The sequence below is a fragment of the Oratosquilla oratoria genome, chromosome 6, assembly GCF_046742065.1.
Source record: "Oratosquilla oratoria isolate Oo_2021 chromosome 6, ASM4674206v1, whole genome shotgun sequence".
Taxonomy (NCBI): domain Eukaryota; kingdom Metazoa; phylum Arthropoda; class Malacostraca; order Stomatopoda; family Squillidae; genus Oratosquilla; species Oratosquilla oratoria.
This window is the reverse complement of record NC_134782.1, coordinates 23,571,963-23,590,379: the sequence shown is the minus strand read 5'-3', so window position 1 is coordinate 23,590,379 and position 18,417 is coordinate 23,571,963. Positions and strand designations below refer to the sequence as shown.

At 39.5% G+C, this 18,417-nt stretch overlaps 1 protein-coding gene across 2 annotated transcripts in view; it reads right to left on the bottom strand.

The window, feature by feature from the left end:
- Positions 1-18,417, bottom strand: part of LOC143026354 (uncharacterized) — a 62,681-nt gene that overhangs the window by 42,345 nt on the left and 1,919 nt on the right. For both annotated transcript variants that reach the window (XM_076186590.1, XM_076186591.1), the window contains exons 2-4: positions 15,142-15,491; positions 14,788-15,025; positions 13,552-13,637 (exon numbers count right to left, since the gene is read on the bottom strand). In XM_076186590.1, the coding sequence (XP_076042705.1) occupies positions 13,552-13,637; positions 14,788-15,025; positions 15,142-15,491 (674 nt within the window). The remainder of the gene's footprint in view (positions 1-13,551; positions 13,638-14,787; positions 15,026-15,141; positions 15,492-18,417) is intronic.

Sequence of the window (18,417 nt, the reverse complement as noted above, 5' to 3'; positions counted from 1 at the left end):
CCTGGATGACGGGTCATCCCTGCACCTTGTCCACTGCCCTGGGTCAGAAGCAGTGTTGCAAGACACAGCACATCCACAAATATTCATAATGGCTGGATACTTTCCAGACAGACTTCGTATATATATATATATATATATATATATATATATATATATATATATATATATATATATATATATATATATATATATATATACATACACATATCTATCTATATACCAAGAGCTTTTTCCCCCTTATATGGGAAATAGCCATGTCAAAAGCATGTGCCTATTCCCACTCATTCCACTCCTCTTTCCCACCCTTTCCTCCCTGTTATCATAGCCCCTCATGGATGATGAGTCATCCCTGTATTCCACCCACTGCCCTGGGTCAGAAGCAATGCAGCAAGACACAGTACATCCACAGCAAGGCAACCCCTCCTCTCCATCCCCTCGTGCAGAAAAGGAAAATACAGGGGAAAATCCCTTTGAGCTGCATCAAAATATCATTCATACATAAGCACCCCCTACCCCCACTCTACCCTTCCTTGCATAACAGTATCATCTATACACAGCCATTCTCCACTCATCCCTATCTCCCACCCTCTCCCTTCCTCAGCTGACATTCCCCTCTTGCTCAACCCCCACCCCACTGCATCCATCTTTTTTCAGGCCTGATCCTGTCACTACATTGATAAATACATACATATACCAAAGGCTTTTTCCCCCTTACAAGGGAGGTAGCCAAAAAGAAAATGGCATAAAAATCATTCCCACCCACTCCATCCCTAATACACTCCACTCCCCTCCACCCTCCCTCTTATCTTGGCACCTCCTGGATGACGGGTCATCCCTGCATCTTGTCCAATGCCCTGGGTCAGATAAATGCCTGGTTAAAATTATGTAGTGATCTCAGTCTCGCTTGATGTATTTACCTAGTTGTATTTTGTGGAAGGAGAGCTATGCTCTTAGTGACCCACTATTGTATCTTTCTGCATCCAGTTTTTTCTTTAAGTCATGTATAGTTTTAGCACTCAATGTTTCCTGTTTCAGTTTGTTCCAGATATCTACACTCTGTGTGGAAAGCTATTCTTTTTCAGATTTCTTCTGTAACTGTCTTTCTTAAGTTTCTTCTCATGTCCTCTTGTATTTCTTCTGTCCCTTTTTAGTAGGTCATCCCTATCAAGAATTTCCATCCCTTTCGTAATTCTGTAAATAATTATCAAATCACCTCTTTCTCTTCTTTGTTTAACAGTCGGTAAATTTATTTTGTCCACACACATCTTGCACCTGATGCAGTTTAACCACTTCACTCCGGGCCAAAATCTCGCGGGCAGCATTAGCTGCCAGACGTATGATGTTGCGTCATAATACTCGCATCATAAAAAATAGTCACCGCTTATATCGATCGTTCTCTCTTTCACCCATGAATTTTGATAACCATAGAAAATGTGATGAAGCCAGTTTAGAGAGTATGTCAGTTACGCAGGGACAACTACAATAAATATAATCAAGATGCCGATATGGCAGCCTCGCGTATCCACTTGCTCCTCATGCCACCTACGTAGGCGGCACAGTATGGAAGAGGTTAACCTCTGAGCACTTTCTTCATACTTGATCCATTCCCTGTTGTGGTCTACCTCTTTAATCAAACCTTCCACAGTAATTACATGAACTTACTTTTTTGACATTGACAAAACCAAATAATAAATCCAGATTCAGTTATTCCATGATAAATCTATATCACATGTAAACATCAATGAATCCAAAGTCACAATAAAATCCACAAGAAATTCTGAATATTCCCATGGCCATGGCATTGAACAATCATATCATGAGTAGTAGCAACAAACACACCTACAGTGCACATGTGAGGATATAATCAATTGACCATTTGCATGCATACATCATCAATGCACTGCACTGCATTAAAACAACATTTGCGACAGTGAAAGTATAGCCACTTGCGTGCTGTGTACACGTGTAGAACTGTGTATTAGCTTCACAGTTTGCATGCAGTACAGCACAGTGCATGCTGGGAGCATGCATTGCACTGCAATGCATGGCTTGGCATGTATGCAGTGTGTTGCTCAGCAGTCTGTATAAGTGCATGTACGTACATTAAAAATTTATGCCGTGTTTTCATATTGGCACTTCACAGGCACAGCTAGCTTAGTAATTAAGACTACAGGGCAATCTGAGTGTGAATGAATCCGCCCATAAACATTTGCATCGCAGCTGAAAATACATAGCAAATTCTAATGCCATACCAGGAAAATTATTCCCTAATATATATATATCTATCTATATACCAAGGGCTTTGTCCCCCTTACAAGGGAGTTAGCCAAGTCAAAAGGCACATACCCACTCCCACTCATTCCACTCCCATCCACCACATTTTCTTCATTCTTAGCTCCTCATGGACAACAAGTCATCCCTGTATCCCACCCAATGCCCTGAGTCAGAAGCAATGCAGTAAGACACAGTACACCCACAGCAAGGCCTCTTCACTTAATTGGTGACCACCCCTCCCCATCACCCCCTATCCCCCACCCACTCCCTTTCATGCATCACAGCATCATCCATACACAACCATTCTCCATTCACCCCTATCTTCTGTCTTCTTCCATCCTTCCTCAAGGGACATTCCCCTCTTCCCCAATGCCCCTTTTATCACATCCATCCATCTCATCCTTGGTCACCCCCTCATGTTCATTCCTTCCACCTCTGCCTTCCTCACCTCTTTTACTAATCTTTCTTCACTCATTCTTTCCATGTGTCCAAACCATCCTAATATTCATTCATCAACCCTATCTTCCAACTCCCTTTCCACCCCTGTTTTCATCCTCACCTCCTCATTTCTCACTCTATCCAGCCTAGTAACCCCTATCATACTTTTCAGGCACCTCATCTCAAATACAAACTCCTCCACTCTTCCTCCCTTATGTTCCATGTTTCTGCCCCATACAGTGCTGTCAGCACAATCACTCCTTCATACAATCTCCTCTTAGTATCCACTCCCAAATATCTATTTCTCATTACACTTTTTAATTCCCCAAGGCATTTACTTGCTTCTCTCAGTCTACATTCTACCTCCACCTCCACTCCTCCCTTTCCCACCACATTCGCATCCAAGTATCTAAAACTATCCACTTCTTCCAGTCTCCCTTAATACTCATTTCCACTTTGCTGCCACATTCCCCCCTTGTACAGCTCATCACCTTAATTTTACCCATATCTTTCTTCAACTTCCTTCTTTTGCACACCTTCCCAAACTCTATCACTAACTTCCTTAATCCCTCCTCTGATCCTGCTACAAGTGCAGTGTCATCAGCAAAAAACAACTGGCTTATTTCCCACTTTTCTCCATTTTCTCCTAATCCTCTCAATCAAAACCCTCCCATAAGCCTTCCCAACTACACTCAACAAACTGATCCCTCTGAAACTACTACATTCACACTTGTCCCCTTTTCCCTTGTAAAAACTACTACAGGAACTCCTCCAGTCCTCTGGTACTCTAACCTCTTTTAGACAAACATTTAATAAACTCAGCAGCCACTCACCATCACTATACATCCCTTTTTTTTAGACATTCTGCATGACACCCATATAACCCAGGTGCCATACCTGTTCTCATCATTTCACATCTGCTCTCCTCTTTGCCTCCTTTATCTTATGCTTTACTTCTCTTCTCTTTTCTTTGTACCTCTTATATGATTATCTTGTCCTATTTTGTAACCAATCTGTGAATGCTTGCTTCTTCTCTTTTACAACCTTCTTTGCTTCATCATCCCACCACTCACTACCCTTCCTTCTATTTCCTCCCGTCCTCCTCACCACCCACTAGCTTGGTGAATTTCTTCCCTGTATTTCAACTTACCCTTGGTAATCCTGTAAAACAGTTTCAGTTTATCTCAAAACTGATGTACAATACCCCTTTCAAAATTACTTTCCTCCTCCCTGCAGATTCTTGTTTGGTTGTTTCTAGGTTGTTAGCTTCTTTTGCTTTATTTTTTCTTCCTCTTCTTCTATTTTCCCTAAGTCATGATCTGGCTTTTTTGCAATCTCACAGTTTACTGTACCAGTCTTGTTTCTGTTTCTTCCTTCCAATCTCTGGCACATGTTTGCTCACTCCCAGGTTGCACATGTTAAGACAGGGGATCATGGATAGAATACTTCAGAGTTATTGAGTGTGAAGAGGTTGGGGAGTGATTCATTGTGGCAGTGAGAAGAGCGAGGAAAATTACTGTGATGGAAGAAGAAAATGTTAGGGATATAGGTGAAGCCAAGGTACAAGGAGCAATGAAAATTATGAAAGCTGGTAAGGCATCTGGATTGGATGAGTGTCATGTGGAATGTCTGACAAAAGGAAAAATGGTTATACTGTAGTGGATCGACTAATGAGGTTTCAATGTCTGCCTAAGAGAGGCAGTAAGTGGAAAGTAAGTGTAGAAGGAGAGTGGTTTGAGGAAATGGGCAGTTTTAATATTCAGGGTCACATGTAGCAGTAAAGGAAGCACCTTAATGTCTTGGAAAAATTAAAATTGATGGGTGTGAAGAGAAGACTGTGTGAAGGAGTGATTGTGCCTACAACAATGCATGGGGAAGAGACATGGATTTTAAGGGAGGCAGAAAGGAACAATTTAAATGTGAGAAGTATGGTCAGAGTTACAAGGATGGATCATGAGAAATGAGGAGGTTAGAAGAGCAGGAGTGGAAAGGGAACTGGCAGATAGGGTGGATGGAAGAGTACTAGGATGGCTTGGGCACATGGATTGAATGAATGAAGCATGACTAGCAAAAAAAAAAAGGTGTGGAAGGCAGAGGTGGATGTAGTAACTTGAGGGGAAGAACAAAAATGACATGGATAGATGGTGTGAAGGGGGCTTTGAGTAAAAGGGGAATGTCTGTTCAGCAGGGAAGGGAGAGGGCAAGAGATAGGCATGAATGGAGAACAGTTATAAATGAAATATAAATGGAATATAAATTGATGTGGCCTTATCTTCTCTATTTTTGCATGTAGGGACAAGAAAAGAGGGTTGCCAAGTAAATTAAACAGTAGGGCCCTACAGTGGATGTGCTGCATCTTGCTGCATTGCTTCTGGCCCTAACAAAGATTAGGGAACATGGATGACCTTTTATTCACAAACTAAGATAAAAGGGAAATCGGTGATGGGTGAGACTGGGATGGGTGGAGGTAGGTGCTTGCCTTGATTGGCTACTTCCCTTACAAGGGCAAAGAACCATACTGGTATACAGAGAGATCACTATTCCTGTGGTATTCATGAATTACTCCCAGTCTGCTTCCTCAAAGAATTTATTGAAATCCAAGTAATCTGCCTTTCTGAAATTAGTTCTGCCTTGTCTGTGTAATTCATTCCTTGGCTCTATTTCCTCATGTGCCAGCTGAAATTCTATTGTTACGTGATCATTTTTTCCAATAGGGCAAAGAGAGTTCAAAGAGCTAATGATGACTGGCTCTTTAGTAAATAGCAGATCTAATTTCTTGGGAATGTCATCTCTTCTTACCAGTCACTTCCTTTACCCACTGGGTCATTTTGTTCTCCAGGGTAACAGGGTATTTTCCCAGGAATTTGTCTTGCCACTTGCTTCCCACTCCTCCCAGTTCACTTCACTGTAATTAAAATTTCCAATAAGGACAGTGTTTAAGAAGAGAGCCATGCATATGTATACATGGGAAGGAGTAATGGAGGGAAGGGTGGTTGATAGGGCATTAATGGAATATGTAGTGGCATCCAAAGGAAGGATAGGGGGTGTTCTGGATGTTCATGTTATCTGGGTAGGTAGTGAGAGAGTATTAGATAATTTTTTGTTTGAAGGAAAATTGAGAATGGAGGAAAAATGGAGGAGAAAAAAGGTGGGAGATGTGCTGAGTTAACAAACTGAATAAAAATGAAAAGGAGAAAGAATACTAGAAGCTGAGAGAAATGTGGGAAGTGAGGTATAATGGGGAAATAGGAGAAGAAACATGGGCATATTTCAAGGAGGAGGTGATAAAGTGTGCAAAGATGATATATAGGATGAGGAGGATGGGAGGAAACAGGTGGTGAGAAGCTTATGCCTAGAGGTGTATGGCTGTGGCTGAAACTATCACCTTCACCATACACAATTGGACTGTTGGGGCAGGTATCAAACACTGCTGAGAATTGGAGAAAAGTGCAGGATTTTAATCCATCATTAAGAGATTGCAAGACCAGCATGCTCCTGATTATGACACCAGCACACTTCTGGGAACAGAAGGAAGGCAAATTAGAGGTGGGATTAAGTGAAGGCAGTGGTGGAAAAGAAGCAAGAGTATGATTGGTTGCAAGGTAGAACTAGAAAAATCTATGAGAAGTACAAGAAGAGAGGGAAATCAAAACATAAGGTGAGGAAAGCAAAGAGGAAAGCTGGTGTAAAATGGGATAGGAGTTTGACAGAAAATTTGAAAAATAATTTAAAAAAAAAATCCAATAAAATAAGGGGAGACTGAGTTAGGTACAGAGGAAATGTAAAGGGTACAGATGGACAGATATTAATGGAAGTGAAGGTGGTAAGGGGAAGATGGGTTGAGTATTTCAGAAAATTGTTGAATGAGGACGAGAATAGGGTGGGACTGATTGTGGCATTGGGAGGAGCTACGGAAATGACTGTGATGGAAGAGGAAAATGACAGAGGTAGGAAAAGATGAGGTACAAAGAGCACTGAAAATGATGTAAGTGGGTAAAGTACTTAGATTGGATGGATGTCATGCGGAGTGTCTGATAAAGGGAAGAATGGTTATTGTGGATTGACCTGAGAGGTTGTTTAAGGTGTACATGGATGGGATGGTCTGAGAGGTAGATGCAATGATGACAGGCAGAGGATTAGTGATGGCTGAAGAGCATGGAGGGAAATGAGAGGTGAAGCAGTTGTTGTTTGCTTATGACACTATGCTAGTGTCTGGGTCAGAGGAGGGTCTAAGGCAGTTGGTGTTAGAGTTTAGGAATGTATGGAAAAGCTTTTGACTGCCCTTAACAGCTTTCGCACTTTCCCCATATATCTGCAATACTTCCCACAATCCCTTCCTGTCTACCCAGTCATAAGGCTTCTTTCCAAATTGAGGAATACACAATCCACCCATCCCTTTCTCTCATGAAGCACATCAACCACTTTCAAGTAAAGAATTAGAAGGTTGGTTACAAAAGACTTTCCTTTTCTAAATCCAAATTGGTTATCAGCTTCCTTTCTCCTCCAAACATTTCATCCATCTTTTCCAACATTTTTTCACACATTCTGGTTGTCATAATGGTCAAGGACACTGATCTATAATTTAGTGGTACCTCCCTACTTCTTCCTTTGAATACTGATACCAAATTGTCAGATTTCCAGTTCAAAGGAATGTTCCTCTCTTCCAGTGAACATGTCATCTTTGTCCTATACATACTTTTAACATCTGATTTGATATCTCATATGGGCCTAAGGCCTTTCTCACTTTCAATTTCTCAAGTAATTCAAACATTTTATTTACTTCCACTGTTATGCTGCTTATAACAGCTTTGTTTTCCTTACCTGTTTCTCCCTAAAACTCCTCATCCATATTGAATACTGATTGAATGCTTTCATTCACTACGTCATCTTGGATTCCTAAATGTTCATATATTACTCCTTCAGTGCTCTACTTGGATATTCCCTCCATGATGGTGGAAGGGAGGGAAATGGGTGGGAATAGGCACATGCCTCTGACTTGGCTACCACCCTTGTAAAGGGGAAAAGTTCTCAGTATATAGATAGACAGATAGTTCCTTTCTTGTATATCTCTCACCACATCTTTAGTACTTTTCCACTTTGTTGAAGATTTTCCTGAAAACAATTTCTTTATTTTCATTAAGCTCCCTCCAATGTGCTCCTTAAAGTATTTTCACGATTATAATATTTTTCCTTTGCAAAGTTATATAATCCTCTTCTTTTCCCTATCTAATTTCTGTCTTCCCCACATTAGGCAAGAGTGATTATGTCATTTATGACTTTGTGCTGAAAGTGGGGACGACCGAATCAATTTTCTGAAAGCAAATTTTGACAAATTAACAAAACACTCTAAAGATGCAGACTGGAAAGAATTTTATGAAACTGTGGATATAGAGAAGAAATGGACTAACCTCAAAAAGATTTATAACACAGAAGTAGAAAAACACCCATCAAAAATGTTAATGTTTCACTTGCCACCCTACCACTATAATACATTTTCATTTACCTACCGCTTTTCAATGAATGTTTCCCAACTTCTATTTAGATGAACATGATTAAGATATATGCATACATACATACCAAAGGCCATTTTCAATTAATAAGGTGGGTGGCTGAGTCAAACCACACACCCCTCTCAAACACATTAAAACCTATCTTATCCCCCTCCCATGTCAGAACTTTGTGGATGAGGGGTTATCCTTCTACCCTGCCACAACTTTTGGGTCAAAATCAATGCAGTGGGATACGGTGCTTCTATAGCAGGGCCTCAGAGTTTGAGCTGGTTACCCCAATTACTTCTTTATATGGTGGCCCTCCTCCACATCTAATCAAAATTTATTGTGATGATGATATGGTCTAACATCACAAAATCCCCCCATCGGGAGGCTAGGATGGTGCCCCTTACAGAGAACTTTGTAGCGTGGAATGTAATGAACCATGCCCTTGGTTCAACTTTGCTGGTGGCAGGATTCAAACCACCATCACCTCCACCTTCACTGCAAATAACGAATCTCTATCCTGCTCACCAGCCAAGAGATTAGATCTGCTACTTGAACTCCCTTTGCCTAAAATTTATTGTGCAATCAAGAATATTCCCTTGTGTTGTCAAGGTTTTATCAATGCACAATCTTCCTCCATTCACTTCTGTCTCTTGCAGTCTCTTCCTGACTTGACAGATATTCCTTGTGCATCATCCAAGGCCCCTTTCACCTGTCCACCTCATTTTTGGTCTTACTTGTTAATTTTCTCGATGTGTTTTGGCTATTCATTCTTTTTACAACTCTTTACTTACATGTTCTTTCCACATGTCCAAACCATCACAGCACTCAGACCTACTCCTTGTCCTACTTCTACATTTCACACTATCCTTTGTTGTAACACCTACAATGATTCTCATATACTTTGTTACCAACATGTTCAAGGTCTCAAGATCAATCAATCAATCCACTGTCCCAGGTCACTCTTGAAGGAGGCCCAGGTAACTGACAACAGTCACCAGATCAGTCCATAAATTAATACACTGACCATGGTCTCTCTTGCAGAACACCTGTAGCCTTCAGGTAACCAGCAACTGCCTCCAGGCAGGTCCATAAGTCACTCAGGGAAGATATATTATGCTGTTCTCTAAGGATTGCTAGTGTGGGATATTATAGTATGAGGTGTTTTGTGTCCTCTGTGTCATGGTTGCGTTTCAGGCACTTTGAATCTGTGGCCTGATTTATTCTGTGTTGGTACTGTTCCAATGCTGGATGGTGTCTTAAGTGCAATCATGCCAATGTGGTTCTTACCAGATGTGGGAGTTTTTTGTCTTGTTTTTCTGCAGTATATATATATATATATATATATATATATATATATATATATACATATGTATACATACATATATATATATATATATATATATATATATATATATATATATATATATATATATATGCAATAAAAACACTAGGAGCGTGTGTTCACAAATGCGTAAATAACCACTAGGAAAAAGTAAACTAACGAAGCAGAGCGCTTTCGTGTAATTACATCTTCAGTGCAGATACAAAGAAGGAATTATAAGATGAAGAAACAAGGTACAGAATATATGACATAGTGAAGAGGGCATTCGGAGAGGTAGTGGAAGAAGTACACGTGACGGACGTATGGGCCGTCCTGGTAGCCAACAAGTATGGGACGTTTGGGCCGTCCTGGTAACCAACAAGTATGGGACAACTGCTCATAATTTATATTACAATTCAAACAATTTTGAAATTTCATGAGAAATAAAACTATCTAATTTGTACAAACCTTGATGAAGATTAACATTTATCCCCTTACTAGATTTGATCAAACTGCATTCAATTAAATTTCTTTCTGTTATGTTGTTGTTGTATGTGATGACTTTAGCGTTATCCCAGTCAACTGGGTGGTTAAAATGGTTCATGTGGTTGAATATACCGCTAGATTGGTTTCCCTCTCTAACGTATTTCTTATGTTGATTAATTCGTGTTGTGAGTGCTTTAGCAGTCTGACCAACATAAAACTGATTACATGATTTGCAAGGTATTTTGTACACACACCCTTTATTACTATTGACAGAATTATTTATGAGCATTTGTCTTACAGTGTTCTTGTTATTGAAAACTACATTAATGTTAAATTTACGTAACATATTTGGAATATTTTGCAGGTTCTCTTGGTACAGTAAAATTAGCAAGTTATTCATATTGAAAGTTTGAGTTGACCTAAGGTTGTAAAATGTCCTTTTAGCACGATAGTAAGCTTTATCAAGAACATATGTGGGGTATTGTAGCTTAGTACCAATGTCGTAAATACATCCTATTTCATCATCGATGTACTCTGGGCTGCAAATGCGTAGGGCCCTGAGATACATCGACGCGAAAACAGATACCTTCACGCCATCAGGGTGTGAGGAATAATAGTGTATATATGAACAAACGTTGGTTGGTTTGCGATATACACTAAACTTCAACTCACTTTCACGGCGGTAGATATTACAATCAAGGAAAGGCAAAATGCCTTCTTTCTCTATCTCCACCGTGAACTTAATGGAACTGACCAAATTATTAAGCTTACATAAAAAATCATTTACATTATCTTGAATGGGCCACAGACATAGGATGTCATCAATGTACCGCATCCATGTAATGTTGGGGGGAATGATCTTACTTAAAATTTTGGTTTCAAAAAACTCCATATATAGATTACTCAATACGGGGGAGAGAGGATTACCCATGCTCATTCCAAATTTCTGAGAATAAAATTTATCATTAAATTGGAATTTGCAATCTTTAACACACAATTTGATCAGTTCAATTAAGGTGCCTGAAGGTAATGGTAAATCGTGCTTATTTAACTCTTCTTTAAGATAGATTAAAAGGTCATCCAAGGGAACTTTCGTAAACAAACTAACAATATCATAACTTACCAATTTAAATTCATAGTTTGTTCATATATACACTATTATTCCTCACACCCTGATGGCGTGAAGGTATCTGTTTTCGCGTCGATGTATCTCAGGGCCCTACGCATTTGCAGCCCAGAGTACATCGATGATGAAATAGGATGTATTTACGACATTGGTACTAAGCTACAATACCCCACATATGTTCTTGATAAAGCTTACTATCGTGCTAAAAGGACATTTTACAACCTTAGGTCAACTCAAACTTTCAATATGAATAACTTGCTAATTTTACCGTACCAAGAGAACCTGCAAAATATTCCAAATATGTTACGTAAATTTAACATTAATGTAGTTTTCAATAACAAGAACACTGTAAGACAAATGCTCATAAATAATTCTGTCAATAGTAATAAAGGGTGTGTGTACAAAATACCTTGCAAATCATGTAATCAGTTTTATGTTGGTCAGACTGCTAAAGCACTCACAACACGAATTAATCAACATAAGAAATACGTTAGAGAGGGAAACCAATCTAGCGGTATATTCAACCACATGAACCATTTTAACCACCCAGTTGACTGGGATAACGCTAAAGTCATCACATACAACAACAACATAACAGAAAGAAATTTAATTGAATGCAGTTTGATCAAATCTAGTAAGGGGATAAATGTTAATCTTCATCAAGGTTTGTACAAATTAGATAGTTTTATTTCTCATGAAATTTCAAAATTGTTTGAATTGTAATATATATTATGAGCAGTTGTCCCATACTTGTTGGTTACCAGGACGGCCCAAACGTCCCATACTTGTTGGCTACCAGGACGGCCCATACGTCCGTCACGTGTACTTCTTCCACTACCTCTCCGAATGCCCTCTTCACTATGTCATATATTCTGTACCTTGTTTCTTCATCTTATAATTCCTTCTTTGTATCTGCACTGAAGATGTAATTACACGAAAGCGCTCTGCTTCGTTAGTTTACTTTTTCCTAGTGGTTATTTACGCATATATATATATATATATATATATATATATATATATATATATATATGAGGTATTGCACTGTGGGAGATATTGCAGATATATGGGATAAGAGGAAAGCTGCTAAGAGCAGTCAAGAGTTTTTACGAGAGTAGTAGAGCCTGTGTTACAATTAGAAATGGAGAGAGTGAGTGGTCTAAGGTAAAGGTGGGACTTCACCTGGGATAACTTTGGTGTATCCTGTTATTATTCTCTATGCTTTATTTTATAGAATTTTTAAAGTATACATTTTTGTTTCCCTGATTTTAGGAGCCATGCTGTGAAAGTGTAGTAAGGTGAATTAAAAAAAAAATTATAGACTGTGAGTAGTTTCCTTCTGCTGTCCAAAGCTTGTTTACAATGAATATCAGTGTGTTTACTTTCTTCTTCTTATTCACTGACAGATGTTTGACATGCAGCCTGAAGGTCATGTAAGTAGAAAATGAGGCCTAGAATGTCTTATGAAGAGAGAAAAAAGAAAAGAAGTGAGAAATGCTGTAAAAGAAGAAAATGGGGGGGGGGGGAATTCTAGTCAATCAAATGGAAAACCCACAGTCCCACAGTGGCTGCCAATGGTTCTAGGAACCTCCCACAGATCTCTCTGGGAAGAAACTTTGGGCTGTTGTCTGTGTTGTATCAGCATGGGACTTTCTGTCACTGACTCAAAAGTGGTAGGGAGAGGAAAGCAGTTGCCAGCTGTCAGCTCTCCATATGTGAAAAATCATAAGAAATACAGCATAAAATGGGACAAAAGGGGAAACAAGAGGACACGAAAAGAAACTAAAGAAAGATAGTTACAGAAGAGACCTGAAAAAGAATAGTTTCCCACACAGAGTGATCAATGTCTGCAACAAATTGAACAGTGAAACAGTGAATGCCAGAACTATACACGATTTCAAGAAAAGACTGGCTGTGGAGATACGAAAACAGGTCACATCGAGCATAGCTCCCGTCCCGTAAAATACAACTAGGTAAATACAACAATGTAAATAAGTTGATAAAGAAAGATCTTGGGCCCCTTAGGGCTACACCTCCTAATGGAGGTGAGGGGTTGACCTAACCTAACCTAACCTAACCATCATCCACGACCACCACATACAGGTACCTGTCCTATGTCCCTACCTCCTAGTTATATTAGGTAATATAAATGACTGAAAATATATACCACAATAAAAGGTAATTATATACACTTATACTGAAACCTTGATTTCTGGCATGAGTTTTTATGTTTAGCTATACAATTCATGTATTTATTTGTCTGAATTGCGTGAATGGGTTAAACATAAGAATGAAGGAGACTGCAAGAGACCATAAGGCCTACACTAGGCAGTTCCATTAACATAAACTACTCACTTAAAGGAAAGTGTTATTTCTTCTTCAAAATTCACAAACCTATTTTGTTAGCTTACCTCACTGAATGCTACGCCTGGAACATATAAAGCACACACAAGATGGACCCATCGACCCATTTCGGTTTCCTTTAAAATTGTATAACCTGTGAATAAAAAAATCTAATCAATAGACATTTTCTTGGCTCATAAAGCATAAAATATACTCTAACCACCCACAAAGAAGTGGTGGACATTAATGTATTAATTTCAGTTTCCTTTAAAAGTGTATATAACCTGTGAATAAAAAATCTAATTATGAAACATTGTCTTGGCTCATAAAGCATAAAACAATTACCCTGACCACCCACAACATGTGATGGGCATTAATGTGTTCATAGTTAATCAGTTGATAATGGTTACATGCAGCCAATACTTTAGGAACTGTTTGGAGTCAATGGAGTGCTCCAACAAACAAATGCAACACATCCATTTATGTTAGAGTTTAAAATCTCTACTCATAAATGAAAGATGATGCATTTGTTCTGCTGCTGTTCCTCTTGAGTGTCTACTTCACTACTTCTATGACTTGAGTATCTACTTCACTACTTCTATGACTACCTCCTCCAGATCCCCCTGTGGTGCAAGGGAGAAGAATTCTGCCATTGTGTTTCCATGTGTGTCATAAAAGTCAACTAAGTGAGACAGAGTGAGGAACTAGGGAGTCTACACTCTATGTTTCTTCTGTAAAATGTCAAGGCATAAGAGTAGAGAGAGGAAAGACAAAGAGGAGATCCACACTGGCATGCCTGCTCTCCACTAAACAGAAAAGGTCTGACCACAGATTCAAACAGCCCAACATGCAACCACCATACAGAGGACACAGAACACCTTATACTACAATGCCCCACACTAACAATCCCCAGACAATATAACAATATTTCCCTGAGTGACTTATGGTCCCACCTGGAAGCTGTTCCTGATAACATGAAGGCCACACCTGTCAAAACCCTCACAACCATCAGGAGGTGCAGCCCTGAGGGGCTGATGCTTGGTCTCTGGGCCAGACCCAAGATCTCTATCAATTCCAACTGTATTTCTTTCACCTTTTCACAAATGAAGAGCTAACAACCAATGACTGCTCCTCATCCTCTCCTACCACCTTCAGCCAGTGGCACAGAAAATGACCCTTCCCACACAAATAATCCACACATGCACACACCAGTCCAAGATAGGCAACAATTATTGAAACAATTACACACACACACACATACTATATTCATAAATCACATCTAGGGAAAAAATAATACAACTCACCAAGATTTGGACATAATTCACACGGGGGATTGTCAACACCTGCTTTACAGGCATCACAAAACCAAGGTTCTGTAGAACAGGATGATACTGTACTGGAGACAGAAATTGTGTCGCTGATACCGTAGCATCCCTCGTGAACAGATACACTGCAACCATCACATGTGACTATTTCATTTAGGTCATCAGAGTAATCCCCTAAACAGACACTGCATACCAGGATCTTATGTCTTTCAATTCCCTGCAAAATACAAAACCTTGAAGAGAAACAAACAAATGGGGGGAAAAAATAATAATAATTTTCAAATGTCTGAACTGATTATAATAAATCAAAATTAATTTGTAGGTATCACAAACTTTTGCCACTTCCTGTTCTTGTTTTTGCTTAGCTCTCTCCAGCAATTCCCCAACTGATAAATTTGCATCTCTTGCTTCAGAAACAGCTTCTCCACTATCTTCCTCATCTTCATCATCATCATCGTCATCATCGTCATCATCATCATCTTCATCATCATCATCATCATCATTCAAATTCTGGTCATCAGCATCAGGATCACTATTGATTGAGACATCATCATCATCATTCAATTTCGCCTCATCAACATTAAAGTCACTATCATCTGAACTTTCTCCCAAATCAAGTTCAGCAAGATCAATTAAAGCAGATTTAGATGGCTTCACTTTTCTTTTTCCTGGTTCCCGATCAACTGAAACAAATATTTACTCATTAGTATACAGTAGTACAGTGGAATGGATGACTGATCCCTAAAACCTGATCAAGTGGCCACAAAGGACAAAACAACTGGTCCCATGCAATATGACCTATCTAAATTCATTTCTATACTTTTCTTACCTGGATGATGTTTCATCTACCAGCCTACCTCATAGACATCTTGATGCACATTCCTATTATATAATCAGTACAATAACATATGTATTTGGTTATTCATTAAAATTTTGTACAATAGAATCTGTTGTCCAAGGTTTCTTGCAAGAGGCCCTATTCACCCAGGTAACTGGCCCTATCCACTAGTTCAGCTAGTGACTTTGAGCTTTTGTTTTGTAGTCTGGATAGAGTGAGTGTATGAGAGTGCACCATGAGATGCATCTGGGAAAGCTATAATCTGTTGCCAGGTCAAATCTGTGTTGATATCATTTCAATGCAGGATGGTGATCTGAATGTAGGGGTTTCAACGTAGTGCTCACTTGTCTTGGGAGTTATTTCACAATTTGGTTGATATCTGAAGGAGTTGGATGAGACATCGAATCTGGATGATATTGTGGAGTGATAATGGTGTCTGGATGATATTGTGGAGTGCTAATGGTGTCTGGATGATATTGTGGAGTGCTAATGGTGTCTGGATGATATTGTGGAGTGCTAATGGTGTCTGGATGATATTGTGGAGTGCTAATGGTGTCTGGATGATATTGTGGAGTGCTAATGGTGTCTGGATGATATTGTGGAGTGCTAATGGTGTCTGGATGATATTGTGGAGTGCTAATGGTGTCTGGATGATATTGTGGAGTGCTAATGGTAATGTGGCCAACTTTTATGAAAAGCCACCAACTCTTAACCTCTTCAATACAAGTCAAATTCTCGCATGCAGCATCAGTTGCTTGGTGTATGATGATTCAATGATGCATCCCAGTATTCTTTCATCAACCCTATCTGCTAGCTCCCTTTCCAACCCTGCTCTCCTCATTTCTCACTCTATCTATTCTTGTAACACACACCGTACTTCTCAAACGCATTTAAATTTCAACGAAATCCACCACTGCAGTAGATAAGGCAGTGAAGCTGGCAAAATTACTAGAAGGAGATGGCTTCACTGATATGACTCCTGATGACGTTAATGAGCTGCTTGAGGCCCACTCAGATCCATTAGAAGACAAAGACCTGGTGGAGATGATGATGTCAGTATGTGAAAAAGAAGAGGAACAAGGGAGTCCAGGGAATGAAGAAGAACAAGGCCTAACACTTGAACACCTTGCAACCCGGGTGAGAATGGCAAAAGAACTTCAGGGAAGGGCTGAAGAATGGGACCCCCAAGATGATTCATTGGTTGCAGTTCAGAAATGTAATCGACAGAGGCAATGAAGTCTATAAAACCCTCCTCACCCACAAGAAAAGGCAATGCCAGCAACTGCTCATCACTAAGTACCAGGGTTGGGTCCAAGTACAGGCGACTGTAAGTCCAAGTACCTGGATATTTTTCAAGAAAAAGTACAAGTACAGTAATTTTGCTATGTACTTAAGTCCAAGTACTTAAAATAACAGATGAGTGCATTTACCCAATAGTATCATCACAAAGTTTGCTAGAATCTATATACAGTACATAACTTTTGATTAAATACAATGTACTTGTTTGTACTTGAATGTACTTGGTATTTTTCAAGTACTTTGGGTCTAAGTACAAGTACATGAAAATCTGTATTTGAACCCAAGTACAAGTACAAGTAAATGTATTTGGATCCAACCCTGGCCTGTATAAGTACCTAAAAATCTGTACTCAAGTCCAAATACAAGTAAAAATAAATGTACTTGGACCTAACTCGGCTATGTACCTCGCCTAGAAAAAGAAAGATGATATCCATGCCAAATTTCAAATGTTGGTACATACATAACATACATACACACATATACCATGGGCCTTTTTTCCCTTACAAGGGAGGTAGCCCAAGTCAAAAGGCATACTCCGCTCCCATCCATTTCACCCCCATTCACTCCCCCTCCCTCACTCCTTCCCTCTCATCTTGCTCATCACCCACGGTCAGAAGCAATGCAGTAAGACACAGCACCTCCACTGCAAGGCCAGTTTATCTAATCAGCGCCACCCCCACTATTCTCCGTCCCCTCATGTAGTAACATTGAAGACAGGGAGAAATCCCTTCAGGCTGTGTCAAAATTTCATTTACGCATAACCACTCCCTAACCCCCGCATCCCCCACCCACTCTCTTAAACATCCACTCACTGAGAAAAGATGTTACTTTATTGTACTACGACTGTCCCTCTGTTATGCTGTGTCCACAACTCTTAATACTTTCCTGTACCACTTCTCTGAATATATATATTTCCATTTTTGCCTAACCCTGAGGTAGGGGAGAAATAATACTGCCCCCGAGTTGTAGAAGGTAACTAAAATACGATGGAAAAAATCCACAAGCATTCTATAAATTTGCAAATAAAAATAGCAATATGAAATTTCCTATGAGCAGCTTAATAAGAAATGATGGAACAGAAACAAAGGAACATAATCAACTGATGAAATAAACCCTTATTTTTTTATCAGTTTTTTTTGTGAGGAGGAGGATGGAAAGTTGTTGTTACTAATTGAAGTCTCACCTTATACATACATAAAGTATACAAGCCATTTGACCTAACTGATGTTGAGGAGAACATGATCAAACTGTCAAATATAGATATCTACTACTGTTTATGCTTTGGAGACAGCAGATATGCAGTGAAGGTAGGGAGGACTGAAAGTGAAGAATCTGAGGTTATTGGTGGATTAAGGCAAGGGTGCCTTCTGTCACCAATACTATTCAACCTAGCAATGGAAAAAGCTGCAAGAGAAAGCCTAAACTTCCCAGGAGTGTGGTTGGATACAGGTAATGTTAGACTATTGGCCTAT